Genomic DNA, 13395 nt, shown 5'->3' with positions numbered 1-13395 from the left:
AAGGTTTGTCATACAATTTTCATGCATAATATAAAGGAAACAGAGACTCTCAGTAGTTTTACCAATGTACCAAATCATTTCAGTCACAAAAAAGCCATGTCTTCTGGCAGCCCTGGGTTCAAAAATCTTAGAGGTCTTTTCCAACCTTTATGTTTCCATGATTCTAAATAAAATGAGTGAAAATATGGATTAATATGGAGTTCTGAAAGCTCCAAATGTTGTTAAGAAGCACATCCCTTGTACTCACCTGTTTCTAAAATGATGCTAAAAAATTTAGTTTTATCCAGGTGCCCAGTGGTTTTCCTGATTTGTGTGCTAGTGAACAGAAGTAGAATCCTCCTTTCGGCCTTAGCATTGTCATACATCTTTCAGTCCTAGTTGGAGTGCATCTGCACACCTACATGTTCATAACATGGTGCAAAGTTATTCCTATGTGCTTTGTCAGTGCTGGAGTATGCACAGACCATGACCTCTAGGGTTAAACTCAGGGATTTCTTTCCCCTTTCTGTCAGCACACTAGCTTGGCTTGTATCATGTGTCAGTGATTAATAGAAAGTGAAGCACAATTTGCCCTTACTGATTTTTGTCCACTTTTAGCCTATTTTTAATATCTTGAAGCTGGTAACTTTATTATAAAATTACTGAATTATGTGCAGAAAGTAACTTTTCTTAAGACAGGTTTCATACTTTATAGTATACCTATATACCTATATACTTGGTTTTCAGCATGTCATATGCACTGGGTTGTGGTGTAAGGTGGAAAGTGAGAAGGAATGCAAAACTAAACTGGATCCACCTATGGATGGAACAGACTGTGAGACTGGAAAGGTATGTTTTCCTACAGCAGAAGTAATAAAGCAACATAAGTTACACTGAACACCTGACATTTAAGGAAAAACTGAATATGTCTTTGCATTTGTTTAAAGTTACTGCTTACCTCAATTTTCATGAAAACTATACATACATAATAAAATGAACTATGTATTTTCTATTATATAATCTAGACATAGTACAAAAATACATTTCCATACAAGCAATGAAATGCTTTTAAAAAGTTAATCAAAGCCACCTGTTTTGATGCTTGCACTGTTCTATTTCAGTCTTGCTTTGTTTTTGTGTCATGTTTATGAATGGAATGCCATTGTTGCCCTGCTTGTTGTGAGCAGAAGCATAAGCTTTGGAAGACAGAAAAATTTCAGCTCCAATTTCCACGTAAAATCAGATTTGCAATTTAACTAGTTAGGATAAGCTTAAAGAGGAATTTACAGTGTCCGTACACCAAAAGGAACAATTAATGTCACTGCAAATATGTTGTCAAGGAGAAATTAATGGTCACCTGAAGTCTGCCTTACATTAATTGTTGTTCTTCAGGAGCTTTCATGTTATAATAATGCTGCTGCTGTGTGAATAGAACTGTAAAGTAGTTAGATACTTTTCAGTAAATAGATAACATAACAGAAATATGCATGTGTCTTGGGATTTTCATGATACTGTGCTGACAGCAGTCTCCTTCTGGAGTGATTGGCTCTTTGAGTCATATTGCAGTCACCAAGGACTGTCATCATATCCCTCATCTTCTGGAGGTTTGTGGAGGCTTGTGACCCTGCCTGTGGCAGGGGTTTGGAACTTGATGATTCTTATGATCCCTTCCAACACAAGCCATTCAATGATTCTAAGAAGAGCAAATAAATCAATCAGCTAAATTTTTCAAGTAGTAAAATTTTTGTACACTGAAGAAAAACCAGAGTGCATTAATTGTCATATTTCTAAAAGTCTTACATTTGTTATGATCTTTTGATTCTGATACATGCATGATGGTTTGTCTGGAATCAACATTTGGAAAGACATAGACATATCTTTTGTTCAAGTTTATATTCTTTATGTTGACACTAGTGTGCCTCTGGTGTGGAATAAGAAAATAGTGGAACTCATTGAGACCCAGATTTTTCTGTAATACAACCACAGCCATTTGAACATTCAGACAGCCCAAAATTAGTGTATGTTCTGAACATCATTGTACGTCATTAATTCATTTGCAAAAAAGTGATAATAACAAGTAATTGCAGACAACTTGTTCTTGTTGGTAGTTGTGAAGACATTATTATATGGTAGTGACATGACATGAGTCCTGGGAGAACCTATGAGGAGCTTAGCTAGTTGGAGGGAAATAAGTAGTAAGTGTAAGAAATATTACTGATTCAAATTCAAATGGCTCAGAGAGTTTTGTGTCAAGCTGCAGGGACACCTTATTTATGACTAGCAGTAGAAAACTAAGCAGACATTACTGAAACATCTCAGAGAATTAGAAGAGATACTTCTTCTTGTTTACTTTATGTCTTAGGTTGTAGAGATGATATATTCTTGTCTCGTATTATTTGCTTAGGATATTGGGAAGTGGTTTGAGTATCATTTGCTTAGCCTCTCTAGGTTTAAGCTCATTCCAGCTCATCTGTCATATAAGTAAAGGATTTCTAAGCATCCCTCAAACTCCCCATGAGGAAGATGCAGTCTCTAGAGAAAACTCTTTTTTGCCTGTCTATCTGAAGGAATATGATTAAATAAACATGAGCATGTTCAGTCTGAAATATCAAATTACAAAATTTGTTGTTTCTGATTGTGTGTTCAATGCAAAAATTTAAACAGCTCTATGAAGACTTCTCAAATTTGGTAAATTATGTCATGATTGCAATGCTATAGTTTAGGGCAGAAAATTAAGCTCAATTGATCAGGTAGAAACTGTAGATAAAATTTAATGCTAGACAAGGTTTTATTGCACACAGTGCAGATAACAGAATTATTTTATAAAAGTTACAAAGGTCTTTATTGTCTTTATTATTGGCATGTTTTGTTCCTTTCAAGATATGAGTTTGTGATGTACTTTATCTATTAAATAGTAACACCAGTAATCTAGAGTGCAAAGATAAATGTGTTAAGTTCATAGTCAATGACATTAATTCGTTGTTGTCTACTATAGCCTTACTGCTTTATAATTGTGGAAATCTCATATTTCATGTGTTTAATGTGACAAGCAGCCAAACCCACTGATCCTAGCACTGACCCAAACCCACTGATGGGAGACAGAATAGAAAAATAAATAGGTAGAACTCATATGCTGACATTTAAACTGTTAAGTAGGATAGAAAAGAAGAGAAATAACAATAATGATAATAACTAGATACATATGTATATGTATACACAAAACAAATGATACAAATACCACTTGCTCACCAGCTGATAACCGATGCCTGGATAGTCCCTGAGCACCAGCAACTGCTGTGGCCAAGTCGCCTCAGTTTAAAAGGTTTTTTTTTTTTTCTTGTTTTTTTTTTTTTCCTCCACATGATTCTATACAGTTGGAATATCTCTTTGACCAGTTTAGCTCAGCTGTCCTGGATCTATCCCCTCCTGGCTCTTTGTGCCTCCCATTCACCTGTCTGGAAGGGCTGTACAAGAAGCTGAGAAAATGAAATTGAAATGAAGTGAAAATGTCCTTGGCTCTGTACAGCACTACTTAGCAACTAAAACATCAGTGTGTTATCAGTACTGTTTTTATCTTCATACCAAAACATAGCATATCAGACACTATGAGGAAAATCAAGTCTGTCCCAGTTGAAACCAGAACACAATGAAAAAGATTTTCAGCTGGTGTAAATTGATAAGTACTAGTGTTTTGCAAATGTATAGTGCTTGTCACAAGATATGGACATAGGCTACAAAGCATAAGAATTGTGATTGGATAGTGAGAAATTGCTGTTATCATGGGAAATGACAGATAAATACAAGATTATTGAGGTGGTATTCTGGACTTCTTTAAATAAATGTCAGAAGTTCAGTTGACTTTTTCAGCACTAGTCTATGGAGGATTCCATTCCTGTCTCTTTGAATGCAAGTTGTGAAAAAATCTTGTTTTTTCTCCAATTCATAGTATTCATGTTACTCATAGAATTTCATGTTACAATTGTCACTGGATTATCAGTGATAAATACTAGCTATACCTATACTAGTGAACCAGTCAAGCTGGGGGCACAGCCCAAAACACAGTACCGTGATCATCTGATTCAGGAAATGGGCAATCCCTGCAATGTGTTTTGGCTGGACCCAGAAGCATTTTCCTAAGCAGGGCCCAGCCTCAAACAAAGTGGACAGTGTGATCTGGAAACCATTTCTTTTCCAGAGGCACCCTGTGTTGAAAATGAACTTCAGCATGAGCTTGTAGACAAGAGTTGCACTTGGTACTTGGACAAAGAGCTAGAGGAAGGTCGCTAATACAGGAGAGAGAGCTGCGAAAACAGTAGGAGGAGATACTCCTGACTCATATGAAATCTTTTGAACAAAATATTTGGATTCTGCCTTGTGGAGTAGTGAGTTGTTTTGCATATACCTTAATTTATTTACCTAACTGATGAATTTTTATTTAGTGGTGTAAGGCTGGAGAATGTACCAATCGGACAACATTGGTGGAACATATGGAGGGGGAATGGAGCATGTGGAGCACTTGCAGCCGTACTTGCAACACTGGAATCAGCAGTCGACAGCGCAAATGTCCTGGGTAAAAATAAGTTCAGGATTCCAATTCTATTTTTCTGAACAGAATTTAAATTGTTCCAGTACAGAACCTCATTAAGATATTGCTATCTTATAAGTAATGAATACTGAAAAGGCCTAGATGAACTAAGTATTTGATTTTTTCAGTTGCATGTTAAAGCTTTTGTTTATAGCTTCACCTGAAGATCAAAGAGAAAACTAAATGCATAATTTTTGGCTTGCAGAGTGCCAGTACATAATTCTTGTCTTTTCATTTTGGTAAAGAAAAATAGGGAAAGGGAAAGGGGAGGCTATGCTAATAAACAATAGTTAACAGAGTCCTTAGATTGAAAAGAGGCTATTTTATATCCTCCCATCTAAATACTACTTCCAGTAGCATGCCTAAAAACTTTGTGGAATTTAATGATGTTTCAATTTCACTTAAATTCATTTTTCCAGGCAACATTTTCGGTAAGTAACTCCAATTTTTTGCAGTTCACTATTCTGCATGTATTCATTAATGCCTACAATCACAACTTATACATCAGGAAAAAAGAGTTTTGCCTAAATTTTGTAACACAACATATGTTAAAAAAAATGGAGAGGTAACAAATCTCTATTAAGGCAGGCATTATATGTCCTTTCACTTGCATTCCTGGCTCAGTTCAACAATAGAAAGCAACAATAGAAAAATCACCTGAACTTTACCAAAACTTTAATGAAGGTTCTCTGTGCTAAACATCCCTAGTAATACTAGTGCTTCTTTGGGATCAAGTGTAAGTTATGGTTTAGCACCATTACCTGTAATGCAGCCAGTCCAAACAGAAGTCAAACATGTGAGTTTACTGTGAGTGATTTTTTAATATTATGTCATCAATAAAACTGCTATTTAAATTGTTTGTGTTTATCTTAAACAAGTTATGCTGTATGTTTATAGATATTGCTAATAATAAATGACTATATTTATGCCATCATTTCTAGTCTGGGTGTTGAAGGTGAGTGTCATGGCCCCGTGATGCAGTATAGAATATGTGAAAATCCTTCCTGTCCTGCTGGCGTGCCTGCCTTCAGAGACTGGCAGTGCCAGGCTTTCAGTGTCAGATCTTCATATCAGAAGCATGTGCACCAATGGCAGGCTGTCATTGATAATGGTAAGTCGAAGACATCTCTCACATTTCCCAAATTGTTATTATACTTTCTTTAATAAATAGCAATAATTTAAAAGCAAAAGCAAAATGAAAACAAACCAATGAACTGATCAAACACAACAACAACAGAAGAAAAGCAAGCAGAAAGAGTTAAGGACTGAAAACAGTTAAGCTGAGAAATTAAGAATCTTTACAACTACTAGTAAAGTTGTGCCAAGACTGACAGGAAAATACTGTAAGTATTCAATTGCCATTGATATTTCCCTCAAGACAAATTATCACAAGCATTACAAAGGACAGATTTTGCTGAATCCTGAAAAATGTGAAGTTATTATCCTACACAACAAACCTAGGTGAACATACGTCCATCTAAAAGAAGATTTTTTTAACGCTAAATTATGAGATTATATAGAAGACTGAAGGTGGCACAATGAAAACTTGTTATTCTTCTTTCAGAGTAAAGAAAATTCTCTTCATGTATTTGAAAGGCCCTTATCTACTGAATCAATCTGGCTTTATTTTACCAAATTTCATTTTAGAGCATAAACATTTGACATATATCCTAAGGATCATAAATTTTCAATCTGACTTGGAATAATTCAGTCATCTGATGAAAAATGTCGACACATTCCCATTTTCCATTGAGAATGGATGACTATTTTCATCAAGCATGTTCATGGCTTAAGCTGCACTAAGGAGGCACAAAACTGGACATAAGCTGAATAATGCCAGTGTTACAAAAGTTCGTTTTTCCCAAATCCTTAGATATTTTCCCTCCTGGACTTTATGAGGACTGAACTGTGCACCATGTCGAAAGTAGTTGCTGTTGCTTGAGTGAGATCAGCTATAGGGCCATGAGGACGATCAGCATCTCTACTATTAAGATGGCCTGAGAGACCTGGGATTGTTCAGCCTGGAGGAGAAAAGGCACTGGGGAGACCTCACAATGGCCCACCAGTATCTAAAGTGGATCTGCAAGAAAGATGAAAAGCTCCTCTTTGCCAGGGACTGTACTGAAAGGACAGGGGGTTATGGCTTTAAAAATAAAGAAGGTTTAGTTTAGACATCATGAAGTAATTTTTTACTTTGCCCAGAGAAGTTTTAGATTGTTCACCTTAAGATGTTCAAGACCAGGATGGATGGGGCTTTGGGCAATGTGATCTAGTAGAAGGTGTCCCTGTACACTGGAGGCAGACTGGAACTGGACCATCTTTCAGGGCATTTCTAACATAAATCATTCCTTGATTCTGGTTGGTTTTTTTGTTGTTGTTGTTGTTGTTTTTGGTTTTTTTTGTTTGTTTTTGTCTTTTTGAGTTCAGTGTCCTTAAAAAATTGTAGTTTGTAAATTTGCTATTAAAGTACTCTTTTGAAGAATTCTGATGCATGCGGTTCTTGTAGGTACCAGGTGACTTTTACTTTACTGTTTAAGCAATATAGCAGAAATGCAGAACCTACAAGCTCAGGCAGAGTCTCATGCTTCTGAACTGGAGGTGGCTTGTGTCTAACTGGCTTCATGTATTAGCAAAAAAGATCACATCTGATTGTATTTTTCCCCTGGAGATACCCAGAGCTATGTCAATTTTAGTATGTTAAATGTGCCCAGACTGCTCTCTGGTTTGCAAGTGAGCTGGCAGAGAAGGCCTGTGTCCATACTTCTCAGCTATCTAACACTCTGAAAAAGAAGGTAGCATCCAAGCTGCTTTCTGGAAATGGCCCTTTTCAAGCGGCAGTTTCTAGTTTAGACTCAGCTAGTGCTAGATGGCACAGGCAAAAAATGTGCCACAGGCTGTTTTACAGTTTAACTGTACAGACAGTAGAGCACTAGTGCCCTTGAATGTTTCCTGGAACTGTTTAATTTACTAATAAAAATGCACTCCAGGAATCTAAAAGTCAGCATGAAGTATGAGTGGTGTAGAATGCATCCAAATGAAATCAGTTTCAATTTCAAGATTGACATTATCCTTTCAAGAATCTGAAAAAGATTTGGAAAAGAGTTCTGAGTTAATGCACTTGTAATTAAAGATATAAAAAGTTATGTGATTTTGTACTCAGTTGACCACTGAGAGGAGACTTATTTTATTTGTTATTACTTTGGCAGTGATAGAAAAAACTTCATTATTTATAAATGATGACCCTGTGGAATACATGGCCACGTAGATAAAATTTCTTTTTAATTCTTTTCAAAATGAAAATGATTTGCAGAATGCTGTAGAAATGTAGTAGAAAGTTACATGACTGTGGTAGAGATGTTAGAAAGAATGTGTTCAGTATTTTGTCTTTTTTTAAAATGTGGACTTTGTAAATCCTTATATTTTTCTTCCCAGGGTGTTTCAGTTACTCAATTTTTTTTTTTTTTTTTTTTCTTTTTCCCTCTATGACCTGCATAGTTAGAAAATCTGGAAAGTGTTAACTTTCTTTTTTAACCAATATTTATGATCTGTCAGAAGTTTAGTAGAATGAAAGTATAGATTACAACCAAAATATTCCATCAGTTGAAATGTGTGTATTCTTAATTGTAGCAATGAACATGACAGGAGTATGATGTAAGCCAAGTTTAAAGCAGAAGTATGTTCTAGGAGGAAAAAGAACTTGAGTTCTACAAACATGAGAAAAGGACAGAAAATGTGTGTTGGTTTGTTGGTTTGGCTTTTTTTTTCCCCCCACATTAACCAAGATGACTTCTTATACTAATGTAGATTCATACTGAAAAGATAAGTATAAATCAACTTTTAAAATACTGTTGATTTTTTTTTTATTTGTTAACTGACCTTTCACGACCTCTTTTTTTTTTCTATGAATTGCTACTAAAGAAAAGCCATGTGCCTTATTCTGTACACCGTCTGGAAAGGATCAACCCATTCTTCTAACAGAAAAGGTGATGGATGGGACTTCCTGTGGCCAGCATGGGTTAGACATCTGTGCAGATGGTAGATGCCAGGTATAAATTACTTCTTTAGAAAATGGATATGTATGTACATGTGTGTGGGTGCAAGTATTTGTTATGAATATGTGTTACTTCTCTGATGGAATTTTGCAAAATGCATGGCCAAGACTGAATGTTTCTTTATGTATCATACTAAAATATTTTAACTCTTTTCACTCATTGGAACACATTATCTGAAGTTGCTGAAGATTTAGCTGCAGGAATATGCATCCCACGTATGGCTGATTATAACAAACTGCAGCACATTGGATAATTGAATTCATCTTCTAAAGTTGAGTGAAGACACAGCTTTCAACAGAATGGGAAATGTTGCTATGGGATCTGCATATGTGAGCTGAATTCTGTCAACAGTACAGATTTTACATCCAAATAAGCCAAAGATTATAATTTACAGATAACTAAAACAGAGGGCTTCTTCTGTTTATGGTCCTGAAAATTCATTTGGTTTATAGAAGTTCTTTTGACACTTTTATAGTGCCTCATATAGAAACTCTTTCATATAAATCCCTCAGGGCTGTTTTTAGCTTGATCCACTTCTCATTGCATACACTGAATTCAGCAGAAAAAGTAACCTTTAATACAGATTCATCACTAGATGCTATAATAAATTAGCTTACAGATGCATACATGCATCTGTGTCTCCATGCAAATGGAGATGTGTATGTATAATAAGTCTTTCTCAAATGACTGTGTGCAACAATTACACAATACTTAAATACTTCACCGAACTGGTTTTTTGCTCACCAGTTATAGGAGATCATAAAGAGGACATATAGTCCATTTTTCATGAAAAACCTGTTGTTTTGTTTTATTATCCACTTTTCATATCTGTCTGGCTAATAAAGACAAAAAAAGCCTGAAGCCAAACCCATCAAAGACTGAATTGTATTCTTGATATATCAAGAGTCAGAGAGATATCTGCTAATCGAATTTGAAAATACAATTTTTTTGTATCTTCCGCATTTTAGCTTGTCTTTTCAAACAACAGATAATGAAGAACTTCTGGTCTACAGCTGTCGAGTTAGGTATTTAAGTCTTCCAAATATATCATTTTAGATACGCAGCTCTTGGAACCCTAATACCATAAACTGTTAATGTTGTTTTCTTTTTTCTTTTCAGTAGAACAGTTCTATTAAGAATTGTTTGCATAACATGAAGTAACAATCTTGACATGCTTGAAAACAAGCTGATCTGTAGCAGACCATGTTTTCTGTTCTTACAAGAATTTTTCATTTCCTTTTTAGCCTAGTTTTTATCTTCATCACTTATCAAACAGTGCTGAAGTTTTATTGGTTTAATGAGGTGCAGTTATACAGCGCACAAGATTACCATGTGTTGGCCTTTCTGGTCTTCAAAAGATTTTTATTTCATATTAAATGAACTTCATTATAACTCTATTTCTGTTGACAAAGGAGCAGTGATAATACTTGACAGAAATACCTCTAATTTAGTAATGTAAGAGTGCTTCTTTAGTAAATGCCATCTCTAAAGACTTCTAATACTAAACCAAATACTCCATAAAATACAAATAAATTTTATACTTACATTCCAGGTATGTTCACATGCTATGCGGAGTAACTGAAGATGGTACTTTATTATTATGGGAGAGAGAAAAAACCTCCCGTGTTTTGAATGAAAAATACTAAAACAACACAAACTGAGGTCACTGGGGAGGAAGGCCAATGGAATGTTTTGTATAGTGGTTCAACTGTGCCAGATTCATCTTGGAGAGCAGCTGGTAGTGTTGGTCAACCATATAGGAAGAGTGAGTGCACCATAAGTAGAATCACAGGAGAAGTTAGTATAGAACAGATATCAAGATATCCAATAGTGAAACCCTCATTCTGAAGAGGCCTGACATCAAACCTGAATTGTAAATGTTAGGTCATCCGGAAAAATGGTGTGATATATCTGCAGCCTTATAACAAATGTAGACCATTACTTAAACAGCTTTATTTTCTTCTCCACAGAAATTTGGCTGTGACGGTATAATAGGCTCTCTGGCTCGTGAAGATCATTGTGGTGTATGCAATGGTAATGGAAAGTCTTGCAAGGTCATTAAAGGTGACTTTAACCATACCAGAGGAGCAGGTAAGTCTAATTATTTACAAGGCTCAAAAACGTGTTATTTTGATTACTCTGAGTACTAGAAGTGAGATATGTTTTTTTTTTAAAGAGATGCAGTTTATCAGTTTCAGATCTAGAATAATAGAATCACAGAATCAGAGAGTTGCTCAGGTTAGAAAAGACTTTCAAGATCATCAAGACCAACTGCAACCTAAGCGTACTACCCAAACTCTAACAACCCTCTGCTAAATCACGTTCCTGAGATATCTACAAAAGATATTTTTGAAATCAATCTCACTCCAATCATGTTCAATATTTAACATAAAAGTAAATGATTATTTCTATAATGCTGCAAAATACACGAGCAAATTATCTGATTTTTCTATCCTAGAGACATATTATTTCACAGAAATGATTGCTAGAAATCTGCAAAGTATTGTTTTTGTGTGTTTAGTATGTAATTAAATTGTGAATTCTTACAATATTTAGATCAATGTAATATTATTCAAAATAAATATCCGAATTATCTTTGGTTACCCAGAGTGGTATCATTAAATGAAGCATTGAGAGATTATAAAGTCAAATGTGTAGAGAAGTCATATCTTTTCATTATTTTATGTTAATGGCAACATAATGTAAAAACTAAAAAGATTTTCTGGTGCAGAATGAATATTAGATTTTCAGACAGTCTTATGATTTGTTCTTTGAACAAGATGACTGACTACGGCCCCATACAGTTGACAGAGTGAGAGACTGATATCCTAGTGAATTCAATCATGCACCATGTATACCTTCTCTTATTTAAGTCTTTCCTTTGAAAGAATGTTTGGGCAATTGTTTTCAGCATTTGTTTGCTGTTAGACTTTTTGTTTGTGGTGTATAAAATGCACCAAATTTCAATACAGTAAGTAAATCATATAATAAAATAATGTAATTAAAGTCAGACAGTATCTTCTTGGACAGTTATGGACTTTAATGCATTTCATTCATGCAATCATCAGTTAAAAAACAAAAATCATAATCTTCAGATGTTTCTTCTGGGATCTTAAACTGAAAGTAGTGCAGAACAAGGATCCCAAACCATGGATTATACTACAGAGGAAGTGACAGCTAGTAGAAATAGCAGCGTGTCAGCAATCTTTTACGCTAATGTGAATTTCCAAAACCTTCTCAGAATCATTCAGAGTTCTTTGTCAATCCATATTATATTATGTTTATTTATGTTGTATTATTATGTATATATTATATAATCAATATTATAGTATTGCCATCTAATCGCAGCTGTGTTGTTTTATTTCCCAAGAAGCTGGAATGTCAATAATAGCAATAAATGGAAAATGTTATTTGCTCTTAAAGAAATGATATAAATGATCCTTTGCAGTTACCTAATAATCATGCTTCCAATTTGTTGAGAAGATTCTGTAAGTGCTCAGTGTTATCCTAGACAGAATTACGTAGCTGGGAAGAATAAAAATTTGTTTTACAGCCCACTATTTGAAGTTCACCTAGATAATCTCAAATATGATTTATTTATAACACAGTATTTTCCACCTGCCTTGCCTTTTCACCTCTTTTTACTTAAAGCAAATTTCTAAACTAAACAACTTACTAAAAACTAAACATGTCTTTTCCCACACTGTATGGAACCAATTTTAATGTACTACAATAACTTTATTACATTAACTGTAATAACATACTTCAAAGTCATTCATAGCAGCAATTGAACACTACAGCAAGAAAGCAGGATCACAAAATACAAAATACGAATACAAAAAAAAAAAAAGAAAGAAAATAGTTGGATGATTTTCTATATATATTTTCTAATGATATCTCTACTTGCGGAATGAAATAAGAATTCTTTTGCCATTGCCTGATGTGATAATAGCATTATGTTACGTGGTTTCATCTGTCCTAGACCCAGTGTATTCCTTGCTAATTCTCCCTATATTTTATTCTGCCACACTGTTAAAATATGTTTAAATGTTTATATCACACTATATATATTATGTACAAGGCACAGTATCATCATTTGTTAATGACTATAATCTTTTTTTGAATGCCATTGTTATACAAATTATAACTTTCTAAATTTCAAAAACAGAATTGGAGAGAGGAAATAAAAAAACCATGCAAGATGTACATTTCTATAGAGTTCTATTTAACTCAGTACATTTGGACATTTGGTCTCATGTCTAGGTTATGTGGAAGCTTTGGTGATACCTGCAGGAGCAAGGAGAATCAAAGTTGTGGAAGAAAAACCAGCTCACAGTTACTTAGGTAAGTATCATGGTTTAGTGCTTGTTTTCTGTTTGGATTAGCACTGAAGAGGTCTAAATAGGCATGCTTGTGTGATTAAATGAAACAGTAGAAAATGAAAGCATTGAGAGAACAAATAAAGAAAATTTGTAGAAATGCGATAGGAATGGCTGCTGCATTTTCTGTTTTTTGGAACTTTCATCTCATCAAGCCATTTCAAGACTTTCTGTGCTTCATGTGGAAAACACTAATGAGAGCTCTTCATATTGAACTAGTGAAAATAAATGCTTCATACTGAAATGGAATAATTTCTACAAAAAAACAGAAAGACCAATATACAGGAGATCGCCAAAAGTCAAATGAAAGTTCAAAAATTAGAGTAATAATACAGAAAAAAATTATTTTGATGATTTCAAATAATTGGAATATTTTCATGGAAATAATTAATCGTAATGA

The 13395-nt window shown here is 34.5% G+C and overlaps 1 protein-coding gene across 1 annotated transcript in view; it reads left to right on the top strand.

Annotated features, from left to right (window-relative positions):
- Positions 1-13395, top strand: part of ADAMTS19 (ADAM metallopeptidase with thrombospondin type 1 motif 19) — a 74060-nt gene that overhangs the window by 21808 nt on the left and 38857 nt on the right. The window contains exons 5-10 of the mRNA XM_042822921.1: positions 727-828; positions 4419-4549; positions 5506-5675; positions 8483-8610; positions 10587-10707; positions 12880-12960. Of these exons, the coding sequence (XP_042678855.1) occupies positions 727-828; positions 4419-4549; positions 5506-5675; positions 8483-8610; positions 10587-10707; positions 12880-12960 (733 nt within the window). The remainder of the gene's footprint in view (positions 1-726; positions 829-4418; positions 4550-5505; positions 5676-8482; positions 8611-10586; positions 10708-12879; positions 12961-13395) is intronic.

This window comes from Centrocercus urophasianus, unplaced genomic scaffold (genome assembly GCF_019232065.1).
Source record: "Centrocercus urophasianus isolate 14NV4802_14NV808 unplaced genomic scaffold, USGS_Curo_1.0 seq_21, whole genome shotgun sequence".
Classification (NCBI taxonomy): Eukaryota; Metazoa; Chordata; class Aves; order Galliformes; family Phasianidae; genus Centrocercus; species Centrocercus urophasianus.
Note: the sequence above shows the minus strand (reverse complement) of the source record. Positions and strands in the feature narration are given on the sequence as shown.